The sequence below is a fragment of the Manis javanica genome, chromosome 12, assembly GCF_040802235.1.
Source record: "Manis javanica isolate MJ-LG chromosome 12, MJ_LKY, whole genome shotgun sequence".
In the NCBI taxonomy this organism is placed as follows: Eukaryota; Metazoa; Chordata; class Mammalia; order Pholidota; family Manidae; genus Manis; species Manis javanica.
Window position 1 is genome coordinate 34,074,900 of NC_133167.1, and position 20,566 is coordinate 34,095,465.

The following is a 20,566-nucleotide window of genomic DNA, read 5'->3' on the forward strand; positions in this document are numbered from 1 at the left end:
CTGGATGTTCCTTTTCCTCAATATAACATTACTTTGACTCTTATCAAATTTTTGTGACAGGTAACATTAAGTAATAATAAATTCCCTCTAAATAATTTTCAATTGCCTTAACTTTATTTTTAAAAGGTGATTAAATGCTTTCTTTACACATGACAGCTTCTTCCATGTTCTTCCGGTTAAAGAGCAGATAGGAAAAAATTTAAACATGGCAAGACTGTGACATGTCAAAGGTAACATAACCTGTAGGTACAACCAGATCTCCTAATTATTAATTTAATGCAATATTTTAAGATTAATTAAATACTAAATCTGGTGATCAGTTAAAGACTCACCCAACATGCACCACTCCCGTTTCATAAAAATCAACCCATTAACCTTTGTAGATCTATGTAGTTAAACCTGTTTCAAGAAATAGTTTAAAAACATTTTTGTTGTGGAGTGGAATGTGTATGCTGGCTCGGAGAAAAACTCAGTTTATCAGATCCTTGGCTCTTTTTCTACGGGTCCAAAAGGATAAATGGATAAAGTGATACTGGCTGAAATGATTTAGGGAATCAGCATTTGGATTCTCCTATTTTATGACGAGGCAGCCTTTAAAATAGAAAAGTACAATTTTGCTTTCAAGCAAACTACTGTTAAGGGAAACACTGTTGTTCAGAAATATTTTTGAGGTATCGTGTACATTAAAAAAAAATTTTTTTAAGGAAAGCTGTCGAATTCTGGAATTTCCCCTTCTTTTCGCCCTCCCCCGAACTCCAACCCTCCAAATGGCTTAAGTCGCAGAGCTAAGAGGATTTTCCTCATTTTTTCCAAAACACTTCACATCTGGGTAGTCGCCAACCATGGAAAGTTTCAAATAAATGTAACATTTGGGAGAAGGACGAAGCTCGTCCGGGGCTGCCTTCTCGGTACTGCGGCCCCCAGAGGCGTCGCCACACGCCCTTACCCGACAGCCGGCGTCGGGGGGCGGGGGGCCAGTTGCAAGCGTGGACCAGCTCAGCTCCCACCGCCGGCCACACACCAACTCCGGTCCACCCCGCTGACTGCCGGCCCCTCGGCCGCAGGGACTCTTGCCCATCAGTCTCTTCAACAGTTTGAGACTCCAGAGTCCAGGAGTCAATGAGCTTCGTGAATGTCGAGAACCCAGCGTCTTCGGTTTCCAACTAGGGCGGTTGGCGAGTCGAGAGAGAAGGGGCTACTCCGCAGCCCAGCCCGACTCCCACGCCTCACACGTCAGTTTGATTCTTCTCCCCGCCCTCCTCGAGTACCCCGCCCTTCGCTCCGCGTACTCGGCGCCGAGAGAAATTTGACCGCTCCAGCCACCAATCAGGAGAAAGGTCGAGAATCTGAGTCAATTGCAGCAAGTGAAGGGGGCAGGCCGAAGGCGTCGTCCCGCCCCCGGGAAAGTGAGCGCACAAAGTCTCCAGCCCTCCCCTGCGTTTCAGCCTCAGTGCGGAGCCCTCGGCGGGGAGAGGAGGATCGGACTCTTGCGGGCCTCGAAACAGCGGCAGCGGCTGAGGAAGCCGGAGCCTGAACCACACCCAAGTCGCTGCCCTTGTCCTCTTTTACCCTCTTGCCGTCTTGCCAGATACCGTGTTCCCGGTGGAAAGCAGCCGCCCACGCCCCGAGCATCCTCCCTTGTCGAGTGGGCGCGGACGGACCTGGCGGCATGATGCGTCTGCGAGGCTCGGCGACGCTGCGGGACCTGCTCTTGCGGCCGCCTGCCGCCGTCTGTGCGGTTCTGAGGAGAGCGCAGCCCCTCGCCACCCAGTGCCAGCGCCCCCAGAGCGGGGGGCAGGCAGCCGCGGGCTCAGCGGCCGCCGTGAGGCTCTACCCCTGGTGGGGTGGGGGCGGCCGGCCGGCGGGTCCCTTCGCGCGGGGACTGTCCAGCTCCCCCTCGGAGATCCTGCAGGAGCTGGGCAAGGGGGGCACGCAGCGACAGCAGCAAACGGGCGCGGCGACGCCTGCGGCCCCGCCGGCGCCCGGCCCCAAGGACAGCCCCGGGGAGACAGGCGCGTTCGGCAACAGCGAGGGCAAGGAGCTGGTGGCCTCGGGCGAAAAGTGAGTGTCTCCGCTAGGCGGAGGAGGCCTCGCCCGCGTGGGGCCGGGGCTCGGGAGGGGCCTGCAGTGGGGCGGAATGGGAGCGGAGGTTCGAGAAAGAGAAAGAAAAGGAGATGCCGAGCGGCCTGCGCAGTCTGCGCCATGTGATTAGACCCGGCCCCGCCCGCGCATTCCCCGTCCGCGCCCCTGGCCTCGGCGTCCTCTTCCCTTTCCCGCCCCCGGCACAGGCTGCCCGGGAGGAGCCGGAGAGGCGGGTCTGGTCCCCCACCCAGCGCTGGAGCTGTGGCTTCCTGGCGTGTGCCGCGAGCTCCGTGCCCCGGCCCCCCGCTGCAGAGCCTGGCCGCCCGCCCAGTCCTTCGTGGGTGATGCACACGAACATCTCCACCGAGTGACATTTAGGAGTCGGGCGATGAGCATACCCAGTGCCTCCCTGACTCGTCGCTTTTCCTGGCTCAGGTTTCCTCGCAGCCTGCCCTCTTCAATCTCTGCCACCGTCTCTGGAAGCCTGATGAGGCCGAGTATTCTTAATATTTCTGTAGTGGCTCCTCCTCACCCGTGTAGAGCCATCTGGGGTACCGGAAGTAATACTTTAGAAATTAGGAAGAAAACGGTCATGTGGCCGAGAAGATGGGGTCAGACCACCTGTTTGCCCTGGCGACCAGCGTTGGCTTATCTAATGTCTAACATGAGATGGGCGAATTTTTGAAAATAAAAGTCAAAGTAGACGGGAAATGTGACGGGTAAAACACTAACTCTGAAAAATCCAAATTCAGTAGCTTTTGTGTTTAAATTGTGATAGGTTAAGTCATCTATACCGCACAGTAGTTTAGTCTTAAAAGAAAATTGATTTTTTTAACACAAGATATGAAGCAGTTTCCTGTATATTAAATTAGGTCTTGTGTAATAAAATGGACACAAAACTTGATTTCCCAATGTGGGTAAAATTCTACCTGTCTGCTTCCTTCATGCCCTGCTTTTACTTGATAATTGTACTGATGTTATGTGACCTGTTTTGCCTCCCCTTCTCTTAATGTTACTGTCTCCAGCCCTAAAGCACCTTAAATGAAACTGGAAGTTTGATTCTTAAACATTCAATCTTAGGCCTGCTCAGTATTTCCCGTAATTGAAGCTGACACTAACCAAAAACATTTCAAGCTAAACTTGTTTTCCCAGACGGAGAAGTATATACATTTTTTTAAATCACTTGCTGATGGGCAAAATTTATTGTATTCTGTGATAATGGTTTTGTGCCCCAAAGTAGTTTTATGACCACATGCAGGTCATTTAACATCTTTGGTTAGATGATAAACCCTTTCAAAGTCTTAAAAGGCTAGACTTACTAAATTTCTACTTTTTCTGATGTTTTTAAGGGACTGGAATATGTATGCTTAATCTCACTCACCTGGTACCTACCCACTTTTCTCTTAATATCATCTGGTTTTACCAGACAAGTAACTAGTTTAAATACCTGTGCCCAGAGTTCAGAATGGCAAAATGCAATTACTAACACTTAAAAGTTCTTCTTTAAAGGCTATATCGTTGGAAACTACTTCGTATTGAAATTGTCTTTCAGCCTGTGTCTCTTCATTGGCTTCTTGTGTCCTCTTTTTCTTCCATTTTGTCAGATAGGAAATCGAGCTCCTTTGGTGATTTACATATTTTCCAGAAGCTTCTAGCTTCATTGCCTTCTAAATAAGAAATCATCTCTTAGACACTGTTTGACTAATACTTATTGAGAACCCTACATAAAAATATGTCCCGTCCTGTCCCACTGACCAAAGAATACCAGTCTAGGGAGGGAATCCTTCAAGAATAGTTGCTTAGATGCCCTGGAAGTTTGGCCAGTAAGATAACTATTTTTACTTTGATTCAAAAGAGTTTGCTTTTTTTGCCACCACAGTTTGGAGTAAAAGCTAGACTGGTTTAGGAGCCATCCAGGTTTATATGTTAATCCTGAGACCTTTTGGTCAAGGAGTTCAAGAGTGAACCCCAGCTGTTTCCAATTTACATATAAGGTGAAGAGCACTGACTTCAAAATGGTGAAAGAAATTTTTTAATTTGGTTGAAGATTCTATTTCCTAAGTGATCTCGTTTCCAATGTAGCTTTTCTCCTTTGACTCCTCTCATTTTGCCTTTATGTAATAAACATTTATTATTCTGGGAGGTAAGCTTTCCAGTTGATCCTATTATCTTTCCTAATTCTTGGTTTCCAAAGCATTGATCATTCCTCAGTGAGCAAGCCACTTGGAATGCCAGCACTCACTCAGGACTCTGCCAGGTTTTATAGAGGATTAAAGGAAATTAATTACAATTAACATTTTGTAAAAGGCTTAGAACAAAATTTGGCATGTGTTATATACTATATAACTTTATTAAATAAGGATAAAATTGCATCATTTATTGTAAAACCTGACAAGGTCTTTGAACTTTAGTCTTGCACATGAGATATTTCTTTTTGTTTTTATAGTTACCAGAAAAATTTGCTCTTGACAAATCATACTTCTTACTGGAACTGTGTGATATGCACTGTTCACCTTTTTCTCTGCTTACCAGTAAACTCGGAGATTGAATTAATTTTATTAATTAGTAAATTTGCTTTTATTTGGGGATATATGCTTTAACTTGATCTGACATTATATTTTATTAGCCTCTACCATGTTACATTCTGGAAGAAGGTAGAATATAAGCAATTTACCAACTTAGCTTTTCTCCATAGTCAAATTCTTTGAACCATACTTATCCTAGACTGTGCCATCTCCAACCAATTTCAGTTCTGGTGAGGTTCCTGGTTTAGGTTAAGGATTTCACTTTTATCTTAAATATCTTATGGAAAAATGTAATGAATTTTCACTGTTTTCCCTGTAGTGCCCTTATTTAATTTTGTTACTGTCATTCTGTCATTTTGAAAGCTACTTTCAGTGGCTCTCTTCATTACTAAAATTGTTCTCTCTGCTTTCCTGGCTTTTTTTTTTGGTTTGCTCTCTGGGTAAATCTTGAAGCTGAGGCCTTTGCTTCTTTCCCACTTGCCTGCCTTCTCAACAGCATATCCCTTCTCCCAGCTTTGACTCTCATCTTTGTGTAGGTAGTATTTCAGTTCTAACCCAGACTCTTGCCTCACATCTCCACAAGATGACTTCAGATTTAAAATCTATACCCCCATATCCATTGTTTTGTCTCATTTCAGTCTATTTTGCATATTATTTCCAGATTAATTAGTTAATTTCAAAATATCATTCTCCTTCTAGGATACCAATATGGACTAGAATGAGCCTTATGCCAAAATCATAAACCATGCTGTAGCAATTCACATTTTATATTAACTTTTATGCCAACACTTATCCAACATGGACATTTTTATCACTGTTTCTTCTGTGTCGAGCATGCCATGCTGCATTTCTGTAAAGCTGGGAAGTTGTATATCCTATATTAGTGAAGGATCCCTGGGAAGGGTTGGCGGGTGGGGATGAAAGGGCATTTTTAAGTTACTTTCTGTTTGAGCATTTTAGTGCTTAATTAGAAAGGAAAACAGAACAGAGAAGGACTTGGCTGGGAAAGTATCAGCACATGTAGAAAATAGGTGGTTCATCCAGGATACCATATTAAAAGTATTCTATTAAAACAACATTTTTCCCTCATCAGATTGGCAGGTGTTAAGTTAAATCATCTGATGGAAAGGATGTGGGAAATAGGGACCTCCTGCATTGCTAGTGGGAATATAAATTAGTTAAGCTATTTTGAATGGTAGTTTAGTAGTATCTGTTAAAAACTGCATGCCCGAGGATGCAATTATTGTACGTTTCCTCACCAAAAAGTTGGCATTTTAAAAATTCATTTTTAATTAAGTACAGTTTAAAAAAGCAAAAATTATTTCAACTAGCTTCAGATAGTATGACTGTTTTGGTAACTCATTTATCTTTACAAAATGGAAAGTGATCAAAGAATCATTAAATTATATGCTGTGAGAATTGGATTTCAAACATTAAATATTGCATTTCAGCAAACATTGAATTAGGTCTATAGAACAGTAATGATTTTGAGACAGTATTTGTCAGATAAAGATAATATATTTTGGAATTGAACAACAGAATCTCCTGAAATAGGTGACAAGTTCTGTTATCCTTGAAAGTATATTTAATTTTTACTTGAGCTTCTAAATGAAACTCTGTCACTATTTGTGATTTCTTCAATATTAAATTTTTTTTCTAGGTTACAGTTATCAGTAAGTTTTAGTTTTGTACTAATGGCAAGTCATAGATCAACAAGTTTTGCTGCTTAATGTTTATATTAAATGGCATGCATCTATTTAACCATAAACATAATCTGTGTATGGTCTGTAATTAACAAACTGCTTGCTACTTAGGAATATTTGAATGAAATTCATTGAAAGTACATGAATTTAGGTCCTGAAGTTTAGTCTTCTTGGGTTTTAGCTTCCTGTTTCCAGGCTTTACTGTTTTACAAAGAAGTCTGCCTACCTCAAAATCAACTAACTCAGGAAATGACTACTAACTAGAATTTAGTCTTTTTTATGAGACTCTATGTTGGGAAATGAATGCAGGAGGGCTGTATTTTAGTTTGAAAAAGATAAATGTCACCTTGAAGAGAAATTTTTTGAAGGTATTTGTGGGTTTCTTTGAGTTTTAAAATTGATTTTAAGTCAGTAAAGAAAGTTACACTACCCCCCTGTGCTACTGAGATGAAGGAAATTGTCTGTAGAAACTGAAAATCTAACTGTAGGTTTGCATTTTTTAAGAAGCTCAAACTTTAAATCCTTTCTAACCAAGGAGTAACCTGTTGTGCCTCTTCCTTTTGTCATTTGTTAGTAAGAGGAATGCTTAAGAAAGCTGAGCGAACAGATATATTTATAAAAAGTTACTAAATATTAATATCTAAGTGAGCTATATAGCTTTAAGGTAGAGACACTGTTACCTGTGATTTTACCCTGGAATTTGCTCAGGTATAAAATTGCTTTGGTTATGGAACACAGTGCTTATGACTGATTACTGCTCTTGGTGATTTTTTGGGCCCTTTGCAGTGTAGTAGAAGCAAAATGTTAAATGTTTCTTGGCTTTCTTTGGGAAGTATTCTCTGGTTAGTATGTAACAGTATTGTTTACTGATTTTTAAAGAAATATTTATAGTGAACACTAATTTTAAAACATAGAACTATTGATATTACATAATGAACAAAGAGTTGAAAGCTTTCAGGATTTAGAAATGTATTTTTATTTACTAGTTTTTGGTACAGGCCTCTAGAGAAGATTTTACAATTGTCATCTTGAGGATATTTTGAGTGACAGGTACTTCCTTACATTCTTGGTAGGAGTTACTAAAAGAGTACAGACTGCCTGAAGAACATTTTTTATACTGTATGCAGAACTTAAAATGTATTCGTACCTTTTTAGGAATGTTGGCTAACAAGATAAACTGAGGTGTAGAGAGATTTATTCAGATTTTTTGGCACATTAATTGCATATTAGAGAAAAGTGGGGAGTAATTTGTTTCAGCATTAGTGGAATGGTTAAGTAAATTAGGGTACATCCATATGAGTTTTATTCACTCATTTAAAATGTATACAGATACTTTTTGGGGATATAAGAAGAAAAAATTTTAACCTAAAAGTTAGAATACAAAATTAATAAAATTTTCTGTGCAGTCTGATGTCAAGTGATCATAAGCTTTTCGGTTGGAAAAAGTAATGGAAATAAGCTGAAATGGTAATAGCAGCCATGGTTTGTGAGAGTGAACATTATTTTTCCTGTCTCCTTACAGTTACTTTTAAAATTTCCCTTTATGAGTATGTATCACATATACAATCAGAGGAACCACATCTGTTTAATTTTGAACTTGTAAATTACTCTGTTGTCCCATTCACTATCCTAATATCCTGTGTCTGGTATGTATAACATTGAAAAAAGTTATGAAGAAAGATTTTGAGTGAATTAATACAGCTCCTATTTATCAACATTCTCCAGTATATATCCAAAGTATTCACTATTATCTAAACATCAAGTTTTTTTATTTCTAAACTATTCTTGGTTTAAATCTGCTTTGAAAATGTATATTTTTTGCTGCATTAAAACATTATAATGAGAGCTTAACATTTCTTGTTCAGCTTACGGTTACTATGGAGGAACATTACTGTGCTAAAATGCAGTGATGCTCTAAGTCAAGTGTTGGCAAACTTTTTCTTGAAGGACCAGGCAGTACGTATTTGGCTTTACAGGCTATCTTGTCTCTGTTAAAACTATTCAAATTAGCTATTTAGCAAAGGAGCCATCAACAATTGGTAAATGAATAAGACTAACAATTTATTGCAATGTCTTGCAATAAAACTTTATTTACAAAAACAGGTATCCCTTGCTACAGTTTGCTGTTAGTGGCCCTTGCACTAAACTATTTTGTTGTGAAGGTGTTCTTTCATACTGATTGGTTCGGCTTTGAATGAGTTTGTTCTTTTGTGGATTTCTATATCTTGTATCCCTTACTGCATTTTGCTCCCACCCTTCATATCTTCACGTTAGCTTTTTTCCCTTACTCTCACCTTTTATACCCAGTTCCTCTTAGCTTTTTAAAACAAAATTTTGGTAAAATACACAGACCATAGAATTTCTATTTTAACCATTTTTAAGTGTACAGTTGAGTGGCATTAAGTACTTCCCTTACCTTTTTAAAGAATCCAGATAATTAAGCTTTATGTGTAAAACCTATGTACATAGGTCCTTTATGTGTACATGGGTCCTGAGTAAGTAAATTTTATGGTCTTCCCTATAGGAATTTAGGAGGACATCTATTTTTAGCAACTCAGAAACTGACAAATATAGTTGGAAGTGACTTTAAAGACATTTACTTCCACCTTACTTTACATATTTTGCAAACTGGCCACATTCTAAATGACCTAACCAAGTTCATATAATATTAGGGACTTAGATTGTTTTTTTCATCCAATATTAGTAGATTCATAAAATACTTATTGAATTGATTACTTTTTTTAGGTTCAGGATTAGAAGAGACTTTAAAAACCCATCTCACCAGCTGATGTTTTTTTTCTCTTATATTTCCTACAGGTTGTTATTCATCTCTATTTGAATCTTCACAAGAGTTCACTCCCTTAGAAGGCAGTCCATTCCATTTTCAGAGCTGTTTTGTTTTTCCTTACATATAGCTGAAGTCTGCTTCTCATTAACTTCTACCTATATATTTTAGTTATTTGGAAGCTGTCATCTCCAGTGTGGTATAAGGTATAAGAGTGATTGAGGTGACAGAATTCATGTAATATCTGTATTTTTACAACTAGAATGATGTATTAGAGGATACTTAATTGAAGGAATACGTGGTTGGAAGGACTATAACAGGCTGGACATTAGGGAGTTAATCTGCCTAAGTCCTCTTCTCCCATCAGAGACGTGTGGATTGTCCCCGACCACAACCCCCCAGTTATACCTTCACAGTTGTACATAGGGACAACTTGCTATCAACTGATAGGTACAGCCTGGCCACTTCCTCATATAAAGCTGGCTTTTGTGCTTAGTTTGACTTGCTCTTGTATAAATTTCAGTAACATCCAATCAGAACAGCAGTCCTAATTCACCATAATCTCATCCTTGTGTTGTACAGGATAGATACAGTTTTAACAAGGCAGAACAACAATTTAGTCATCTAATATAAGTAATACCCCTGTTAGCACTTCGGTTAAAAATTCTTCATGTAGTGTGTCTCATAATTCATTCTTAACGAACTATAGGTATTCCTCCTAAAATGGAGTGCTAACAGCTCTGCACAGGTGGTTTGGCATAGCAGGAAGAATCCAGGACTAGGAGCCAAGGACCAGCTTTCTAGGACTAATTCTGGTCTAGTCACGTGAGAGTTGTGTAACATTGGACATGTTGCTTGCCTTTGAGTCTGTCCTCATATGTAAATGGGGGACAGTTTACTCACATTGTTTTACCCCTCAAGGTTTTAAGATAATAGAAATTCCTTTTTTAACAGCAAAGCCATTTAAAAATGTAAGATTTTTTTTTAAATTCCACCAATAATTAGCCTTGGGACAAATGATTTGGAAGATAAGCAGAATGTGTCACTTTGTCAGACTTATAATGGTGTATGATCAGCCACTGTCAAATCCGCTTTCAATCCTACAGGTTTATTTTTATTTATTTACTCATGTATTTTTATTTAAGTATAATGGACAAACCATATTTTATTAGTTTCATGTGTACAGTAAAGGGATTTGACATTTGTATACATTGAGAACTGATCACTACAGAAAGTTTAGTTGCCATTTGTCACCATACAAGGTTATGATACAGTGCATGCTGTACATTGCATCCACATGACTTATTTTTTTTATAAGTGGAAGTTTGTACCTCTTGATCCTCTTTATCCATTCTGTCTCCCCTCCCACCTCCTTCCATCTGGCAACCACCACTCTGTTCTCTGTACCTGTAAGTCTCCACCCACTACAGGTTTAATATGCTAATTTGCTGGTGTTGATGGACACTATCAATTACATCATTCTTACATTCAAAATGATAGAATGATTTTTAAAATAATGTCAGATATTCTCATAAAGATCATTGTCATAAAATGACATAGGTAAAAACACCAAAACATTCTTCTGCATTCCCTTAGTAGGGTTCTTTTGTCACTAACCTAGTTAGGAAAAAAGCTCGTTTGATAGGTGTACTGGACTCTACTCTGGGTTACATGGGGTTGAAACCATGCCCCCCCCCCCACCCCTGCCAAAAAAAAAAAGCTATTATTCCACCTTTGAAGGTTATAGTTCAGAGAAGTCAGGTAAGATGAAATGTTAGTTAGCTAATAAGGCCGTATAGTTGGTTTCAATTTTTGCTTTCCTCTTCTCATTATGCAGTTTTTAGTAAAGACTTGCTCTTCATTTTTCTTTCATTTGATAATAGAGTTTCTTTTATTTGTAAAATTTTGAACTTACGAGGGTGCGTTTAGTGTTTCTCCTAATTACAAATTATAAACTTAAATTTTCCCTGCCCATCAAGGCAAAATTGAATGCTTCCTTTGTGCTTCTTTGTAGTACTTCTGTCTTAGTACTTGCCACATTCCTATAGTCTTGGCTCCCCTAGGCAGCAACCTTACTTTATTCTTTATATCCCCAATGCTTGCATGTAAGAGGCAGTATATTTAGAAGTACAAAATTTAGTGATGCAGCCAGTGTATGCTAAAAAAGAGTATAATGCATCTGGTTGGGGAAAGCCCTCTGAGACAATGGGAATAATCATTGGTAAAGTTTTGGGAAGAGGAAGGTTATAAACAGAAAACATAGGTAAAAAGGTGAGATAGCAGGACTTATTTACAGGTCAGGGAGTCTAGTCAGTTGCATTGGTGAATTGTAAGTGATGAGTTGTGAATAGATAGTACCAAGCTGTATAGAGAACTGAATACCAGACTGAGGAGGTTTAATTGTTCGTTGATACTGGGAAACTGGTAGATCAGTAAACACAGTGCCTCTTTTCATGTTACAGAAATTGGCCCTGAATTTAAACTCAGTAATAAGTTTTTAGGGTGTAGTCTTCTCATTTATTGACTGATTTATAGAGATCTCTTTAAACTCTGAAAATCAGGTATTTTAACAGCTCATAGGTAGAAATGGGCACAGGCACTTGAATTCATTTCCTGTGCTTAGCTGTTTGCTGTTCTTTGTAAACACCCAGTGAATGCTCATCTTCATTGCTTTGGTCCTTGTAGTTCCTTGCTGGAAATCCACTTCTGCTGGCATGTTTCCAGCTCCTACCCATCTATCAAGTCTAGCTCAAATTCTACCTCTTCTAAAAAAGCCTTACCTTATTAGTCCACAGTGAAGTAATTTTTCAGTGATTGGATCCCATAGTTTCTTTCTTATAATTGTTATGTAATTGTTATGTATGTTTTCCATTTCCTACTTAAACAGCAAATAATGACTTAATATGCTGTACATGTCGTAGATGCCAGTTAAATAAATGGGATTTTTTTCATTTTTTGAAAGAAATCACTTCTATTTTAGGTATTTTGTGAGGGTGAAGTAGGGGAAGGAATGAGTAAACAAAGGAATAAAATGCTGGTGAAAGGATCTTAAAAGCAGAAATTAGAAAGGTACTGAGGGAGAATGACAGTGAAGGAATAAAAAGGTATGAAACAGGATTTTTCTTTAAATTTACTAATCTGTGTATATCCTATTTTAGTTGCTGAGTATCATAACCATTGTTTTCCCTAGGGAACCTGGAAGGCTCACTCAGTTTTATCAGTACTTGTTGATGTTACTATTTGAAAGCCTGCTATAATATATCTTTTTGTCATTAAAACTTAAATACTTCTCAAAGATTTCCTAGTTACCATATAGTTACTGAAAACTAACTATAGTTTTTAGATTTTGAATTTTAATAGCAAAATGCATTATTGTGAATTGTTGCCACAAAGCCATATTAAATCTGGGGAAGGAAAAGGGGGTAAATGTCAGGGAAAATCTTTGGAGTAATTTCTACCATTTTAAAGTTTAGGGAAAATCTTTGCATTTATTTGTTCACCAAACTGTTGAAGCTATATGCAGATCAAAGTCTGACCTTTTAAATGCTGAGATATGTAATTTTTAAGTCAATTTTACCCATTTATTTTATGAGCACATTTCTTAGAGATAACTTAAATCTCTCTCCTATGGGTAAGAATTAGTCTCTTGTCCAAAAGCAAGTAAATATTTTATCTTTTTTTGCTAGCTGTGGCAATAATATAATCATTTTAATATTTTTGCACTATGTACCATAAGCTAAAGAAGTGTATCTTTGTGTTATTTACATAGCTTTTAGGCAAAGCAAATACCATTTACTGGTGTGTTAAATACATAGAAAGCTTATTCTGCAGTTTTTAAAAATGATAAACTACCACTATCTAAAGTTTATTTGACAGACCATTTTCTGTAAATAATTGGCATATTATTTTCAATGGATTTTTTGACAGCTGGCTCAATTTTTCTTTAAATGTTAAATCATCAGTATTGTTGAATGCTGTTTTTAATGGTTTTAGATCAGGGTAAGACCTAGAAAAATTTTACCTTATAAAAGTAATAATTAGCTAGTAAGTTTGAAAGCCAGTATACTATAGTGGTAAATAGTTTAGATTCTGGATTCAGAGAAACAGGGGCTCTAAATCCATCTCTACCCTGTGCAGTCTTAGGAAGTTTCTTGATTCATTTGAGCTTCGGTTTCCTTATCTGTGAAATGGAGATAAATTCATTAACTTTTTTAAACAAATAATAAATATATTGAGCTACTACTGTGTACCAGGAGCCATACTATATTTTGGATAATAATAGTACCTTCTGTCAGAAGATCATTGGAGGGATTAAATTAAAATGGATGTAAAACACTTAGAGCATCTAGAACATAAGTAATCGGTAAATTTTAGCTCTTACTATTAAAATATCTCAAATATTTTTCATAAGTTCTCGAGAAGCCAAAATGTTGCAGTGAATAATTACATATCTAGGATATGCCATTATAATCCTATGTGTTGGTGTTTTTAGAACATTGCCATGAAATTCACATATTTTAGGTTGACTTTAAAAATTAAAAGTTGGTTTAACAACTTTGAAAATAGGTAAAAGTGATATTAATACCAACATTAATGCCTAATATGTGATGTGTAAATGTACATATTTTGTGAACCAAGTCTATATTCTGTTATCTTTAAGATAGAAACACATGGATCACTAAAATAGGGAAGTTATTGTATTAGGAAATAACTAAGTACATGTGGTCTTATTAAAATATAGACATTTTGTATGATCTTTGGGTAATTGAGGAAGTATGTGGACCCCTAAATAAACTCTTTTTAACAGTACAAAAACAAAATTGTAGAAAGACTTAATGCTTTGTGACAATTTATGTTACAAAAGTAATGTATACAGTTTTTCTATGGAAGTTGTTATTATACCTAGTGTAGAACTGACTATAGTAAGTTTTGAATTTCACTTAAGAAAATGAGTGTTCTCTCTTCTTTCTAATTTCTCTCTCATTTTCTTGAAATACAGGCAAATTCCTTTACCGAATATATTATACACATCTTTATGTATATACATACATATATAGTTCTTCCTCCCATTTTAATAAGTAGTGATGGATAGGGAGAGAATTGGTCTGCTTTATATCTAATCCTTATCATTGTTACACTTAACGACAGTCTTGCTGTTCACAATGAGATGTTAATTTCAGTTTCAGAGCCAAAAAAAGAAGACACTGAATTAGGTTCATTATAGTTTATTTACTTGAAAGCTTTTCAGTGGATAAGAAAAATTTCTTTCTTGTTTAAAAGTTTGATTAGCTATAACATCTTATTAAACTAGTTATTAATTTTTAATGTATTTTTATGGTAAAAGCTTTATTCTAACAGTCTTTGTGATTTGTGGCATTTGATCTGTATATGTAAGCCTAGATCACTTTAGAAATAATAACTATAACCACCATCCGAGTATTTATTCTGCCAGGCAGTGTTCTGAAGGTATTGATTAGTCAACGGATCCTCAGAACAACCTGTGAGGTAGGCAGCATTATCTCCCTTTCTCAGATGAGGAAACTATAACTGAATCACAGAAAGGTTAATTAATTTACCAAGGTGACTGAACTAGTATGTATTATAGCCAGGATTCAAGAACTTGTGCACTATTCTTTACTGTCCAATACTTAATTGCTATTTCCTCCAGATTATAATCGGGTTAACTATTTGAATAATACATAGATACAGTCATTATTAAAAAAAAAAAGAACAAGGTATTGACTTTTACCTGAACTTTTGTGAACTCTGTAATTAGTATTGGGTGTTGTATTAGGCTGTAACAGGAAGGTAATGCTATAACATGGCTAGGCATTGGCATTATAAGAAATGGTAGTCAAGATTTCAAAACTGGGATTTAAACATACCTGGATTCATTATTTAATCATCTTTACTTGTTTTTCAGTGTGATTTCAGTAATACTGGTTTGATTTTGATAGATCACCATTCGTTATGACAATTGTATTGAGTAAGTAGATCAGCTCAGCTATAGTCTGGTTCAATGGTTATTTAATGATGGATGTAACAAAAATCCTTAAAATGTTCACGCAGGATTAATTTTGTCTTCTTTTTCTCCCTTAAGTAAAATAAAACAGGGTCTGTTACCTAGCTTGGAGGATTTGCTGTTCTATACAATTGCAGAAGGACAAGAGAAAATACCTGTTCATAAATTTATTACAGTAAGTTTGTATACTTTTCTATCAAACTGTATGATAATACAGTAATATTGACATGTAGTCTTAAAGGTCATCTGGCATGTAGACTCTGACTGACACTGTTTCTCTATTATGTTTTCAAGTTTTCATCATGTTCATTTCAAGGTAATCAGTAAAAGAAAATGAAAGAAACAATGAGAAACTTGTCCAGAAAAGTGTTCAGTAGTAACACAAATGCCATATACATATTCACGTCCTGGGTAGAAGTTTTTATGTACAGGAATAAAACTTATAACTGGAATAAGCATATACATGACTTGCTCTGTATATTTACAAACTCTTATTTTTTTAAAAACAGGCACTCAAATCTACAGGATTACGAACGTCTGATCCCAGGTTGAAAGAGTGTATGGATATGTTAAGATTAACTCTTCAAACAACATCAGATGGTGTCATGCTAGACAAAGATCTTTTTAAAAAGTAAACATTTCTGCCAAACCTTTAATGGTGATTTGCTATGCTCTGTGGTGATTTTTCTTTTAAGACAAATTGCATCTTTGAAGGCCAGTGCCTCCTGTGTTACTGAAAATAAGAAAGGGATTTCTAATATCAATTGTTTGAAGAACTTAGGGCACATTAAGACTCTGTAATACAGTGAGGTTAAGAGTATACTTTCTTTGAAACTGATCTAAGAAATTGTAATTACAGATATTTCCAATTTACAGTACCTGGAGGTGTTGGGTTTGAGTAGAACACACTCTTTATCCTATCATGGCTTAAATTGATCTCCAATTCATCTGCATGTCTCAGGCTTTCTCAGAATGGTCTCTTTTTCTTTCTTACAAGGTGATTTAGGTGACATCATAAAATGAGAAGGCTTCTGACAGTCTGTATTCTTAAATTTACATATTTCCATTGTCCGCTTCTCTCTTCAGACATGCTAATACATAGGCTTTTGACTATTTTTATTTCCCTTAAAATATTTAGAAGCTAAAGACAACTTTGGAGATTAATACCTTGATTTAGTTGAATGAGATACTTATTTTTATTTTTCTATATTTGCCTGTTTATTATTTATCTTCACTAATGTATTCCTTCTAATTTGATTACTTAATGATATAATGGACAGTATTTTTGTAGTAGATCCCAGAAAGGTAGATGATATTTTATTAATTGCTAATTGAAGACCATTATAAAACTGTAAACTGCTGTATGACAGTGGCTTCTGGCAGACTGTAGACTTCGGTTGAGATGAATCCAAAGAATTCCTGCATCTACCTTGAAAGTTCATTTGTATGTATTTTTGTGTTTTTTATTTTCTTCTGGGGGTGAGTGATTTGTTCTAGATACCTCCTAGGAATATCCTGGAGTATTAAGTCATCTGAAGGTATAAGTATTTAACTGAGGTCCTCTTAAGTTTCCTGGCATGCTCTGAAGCACTGCTGACAGTTTAGGATTCTTACCTTTACACCACAAGGTTCTTGATTTTATTAACTTAGCTAACCTTACTAAGTTAAGTAGGTTTTAGGTCTATGTTGGAACTGGTAGGAATTTTGAGTCTTTGGAACCTGTTTTTTGTGGAGAAAAAGAAATCATTTTCAGTTAGCTGTGCCTTTGCAGTAAGGATTATTTAATTTTTAGTGTTCATGAACTGTCTATGCAAAGTACTCTTTAATTGTGGATCTTTCTGGAGAGTTGTTTTGGCTGATCTGAGAATGAAGTTGTCAAAGCGATGACAGGTAGATTGGTTGATGAAATTTCAAATTCGTATCTATTAAGTGAAAGCAGTATTTTATGTTTTTTAGTACTCAAATTTTTTTGTGTGCTTTATAAAATGCTTCTATGTTTAAACATGAAATTAAAAGTAGTTTAAATATATTGATTATAAAGCCAGGAAACAAAATTTTCTTCTATTATTATAAAGAAAAATAACAAATACTATTATTTTAAACACTAATCCAGTTTTTAAAAATAATTGATTGTGCTATAGGCAGTTCCCAACTTAACAAATGCCTAGTGTTATATGAGCAGGCAGGAGAAAAGACTGTCTGTAGGCATAATTTCTCTTTCATCCATAGAATGAGGTGATTAAAATCTCTTTTCATGTCACCTGGAAGGGTGATTACTCCCAAGAAAGTACCTCTGTTTTCAAAGTAAGTTTTTTGGTTAGTGTTGCCAGAAATAAACCATCTTACCTCCAGGCAGGTGATAAGACTTTACAGTGAAATTCATTTTCCCAGAGAAGTAATTTATAAAGGTATGTTTGAAGTCAGTGTGTTAATATTTTAACTACAATACCTTGTTGGTTAACATGTATAGCCTTTGAGAGTAATCTGAGAAACAACTATCATATATGACATTTTATAATGAGTTCTAAACATACTTTGTTGAGCATAATCTGTTTGAAAGTTGGAGACTGCCTATACTCACCTGGTCACTGTTTTTAATACTAATAAGCTTTAAAACTAACAAAAGTACAAAATTTGGTTGAAAACCAGTGTATTATTTATACATGCATTTTTAACCATATAAGTATTAGAAATATTTTTATATATGATCATAATCTTTTGGTCTTTTCTGTTGGGGGATAAATGAATGGCAGTCTTCATATTTGTATGTTGTTTGAGTTTATATTGAAATTCATATCCACATATGTTATTTTACTAATGAAAAATGTGAGATATTGTGTAAAACACTGATGTACATTATGTGTTTTATTTGTTTGTTTATTTATTTTTTATTAAGGTATGATTGATATACACTCTTATGAAGGTTTTACATGAAAAAACAATGTGGTTACTACATTTACCCATATTATCAAGTCCCCACCCATACCCCAATGCAGTCACTGTCCATCAGTGCAGCAAGTTGCCAGAGATCTACTATGTCCCTTCTCTGTGATACACTGTTCTCCCCATGGTCCCCCACACCATCTGTACTAAACATAATACCCCTCAGTCCCCTTATCCCTCCCTCCCCACCCACCCTCCCACATCCCTCCCCTTTGGTAACCACTAGTTCATTCTTGGAGTCTCTGAGTCTGCTGCCATTTTGTTCCTTCAGTTTTGCCTCATTGTAATACTCCACAAATAAGGGAAATCATTTAGCATTTGTCTTTCACCGCCTGGCTTATTTCACTGAACATAAGGTCCTCCAGCTCCATCCATGTTGTTGCAAATGGTAGGATTTGTTTCTTTCTTATGGGTGAATAGTATTCCATTGTATATACCACATTTTCTTTATCCATTCATCTACAGGTGGACACTTAGGTTGCTTCCATATCTTGGCTATTGTAAAAAGTGCTGCAATGAACATAGGGGTGTATATGTCTTTTTGAATCTGAGAAGTTGTATTCTTTGGGTGTATTCCACGGAGTGGGATTCCAGGGTCAAATGTATTTCTATTTTTAGTGTTTTGAGGAACCTCTATATTGCTTTCCACAATGGTTGAACTAGTTAACATTCCCACCAGCAGTGTAGGAGGGTTCCCCCTTCTCCGCATCCTCGCTAACATTTGTTGTTCTTAGTCTTTTCGATGCTGGCCATCCTTACTGGTGTGAGGTGATATCTCATTGTGCTTTTAATTTGCATTTCCCTGATGATTAGTGATGTGGAACATCTTTTCATGTGTCTGTTGGCCATCTGAATTTCCTCTTTGGAGAACCATCTCTTCATATCCTCTGCCCATTTGTTAATCGGGTTATTTGCTCTTTGGGTGCCAAGGTGTGTAAGTTCTTTATATATTTTGGATGTCAACCCCTTGTCGGATATGTCATTTACAAATATATTCTCCCATGCTGTAGGATGCCTTTTTGTTTTGTCAATGATGTCCTTTGACATACAAAAATTTTTTAGTTTGATGTAGTCCCATGAGTTCATTTTTGCTTTTGTTTCCCTTTCTTGAGGAGATGGGTTCAGGAAGAAGTTGCTCATGCTTATATTCAGGAGATGTTTGCCTATGTTGTCTTCTATGAGTTTTATAGTTTCATGACTTACATTCAGGTCTTTGATCCATTTCAAGTTTACTTTTGTGTATGAGGTTAAACAATAATCCGGTTTCATTCTCTTGCATGTACCTGTCCAGTTTTTCCAACACCAACTGTTGAAGAGGCTGTCATTTCCCCATTGTATGTCCATGGTTCCTTTATCATATATTAATTGACCATATATGGTTGGGTTTCTATCAGGGCTCTCTAGTCTGTTCCATTGGTCTATGGGTCTGTTCTTGTGCCAGTACCGAATTGTCTTGATTACTGTGGCTTTGTAGTAGAGCTTGAAGTTGGGAAGCGAGATGCCTACTGCTTTATTCTTCCTTCTCAGGATTGCTTTGGCTATTTGGGGTCTTTTGTGGTTCCATATGAATTTTAGGATGATTTTCTCTAGTTCGTTGAAGAATGTTGTTGGTATTTTGATAGGAATTGCATTGACTCTATAGATTGCTTTAGGCAGGGTGGCCATTTTGACAATATTAATTCTTCCTATCCATGAGCATGGGATGTGTTTCCATTTATTGTTATCTTCTTTAATTTCTCTCAAGAGTGTCTTGTAGTTTTCAGAGTATAGGTCTTTCACTTCCTTGGTTAGGTTTATTCCTAGGTATTTTATTCTTTTTGATGCACTTGTGAATGGAATTGTTTTCCTGATTTCTCTCTCTGCTAGTTCATTGTTAGTGTATAGAAATGCCACATATTATGTCTGTTAATCATAAATACTTAAGCAGGAAAGAAAAATTACTATTATTTCCAGTTTATAGATTAAACAAAGCATAAGAAAGATGTGGCTTGCTGAAGTAAGCACTTCCTCATCAGGGTTCATTTTATATGACTAAATATTTTCTAGTTAGATTCATGACATCTATATTAAAATAACACCAAATAGAAACATTTATTATTTGGAATGCTTGTCATTGTGCAGTTGAACACTTCTGTGTGGTTAGACATTTCTGAGTGGTGAGATTGCTTTTTTGGCCATAGTAATTCACTAGTGAAGGCTGTTGTTACCACAGCTTTACCAGCACCTTCTGATAGAGCCAAAAAAAAAAGGTTTCACTGACTGCACAATTTTTTTAATTCTAAAGCCTCCTTTACAAAGTGCTGATTAATTTAAAATAGTTAAATAGTTAGTGGTGGGTTAATAATTTAAATTTGTTCAACAGTCCTCATAGTTTCTCATGTATAACTTATTAAAAAATGAGGATGCAGATTTGACTTGATACAGATAAAGTGATTTAAGATCAGGAATTATCTTAACTTTTTTCTGCTGAAAAATGTGTTCTCTTATATAGATTGCAACTCTCATG

General features: G+C 36.6%; 1 protein-coding gene across 3 annotated transcripts in view; it reads left to right on the top strand.

Annotated features, from left to right (window-relative positions):
• Window positions 1–1,451: 1,451 nt before the first annotated feature.
• Window positions 1,452–20,566, top strand: part of GLS (glutaminase) — an 84,348-nt gene continuing 65,233 nt past the window's right edge. For 2 of the 3 annotated variants that reach the window (XM_037009131.2, XM_017669581.3), the window contains exons 1-3: window positions 1,453–2,061; window positions 15,196–15,292; window positions 15,627–15,748. In XM_037009131.2, coding sequence (XP_036865026.1) covers window positions 1,670–2,061; window positions 15,196–15,292; window positions 15,627–15,748 — 611 coding nt within the window. In that variant the 5' untranslated portion in view covers window positions 1,453–1,669. Of the gene's footprint in view, window positions 2,062–15,195; window positions 15,293–15,626; window positions 15,749–20,566 lie in introns of all 3 variants that reach the window. The other variant, XM_073218395.1, reaches the window with a different exon arrangement.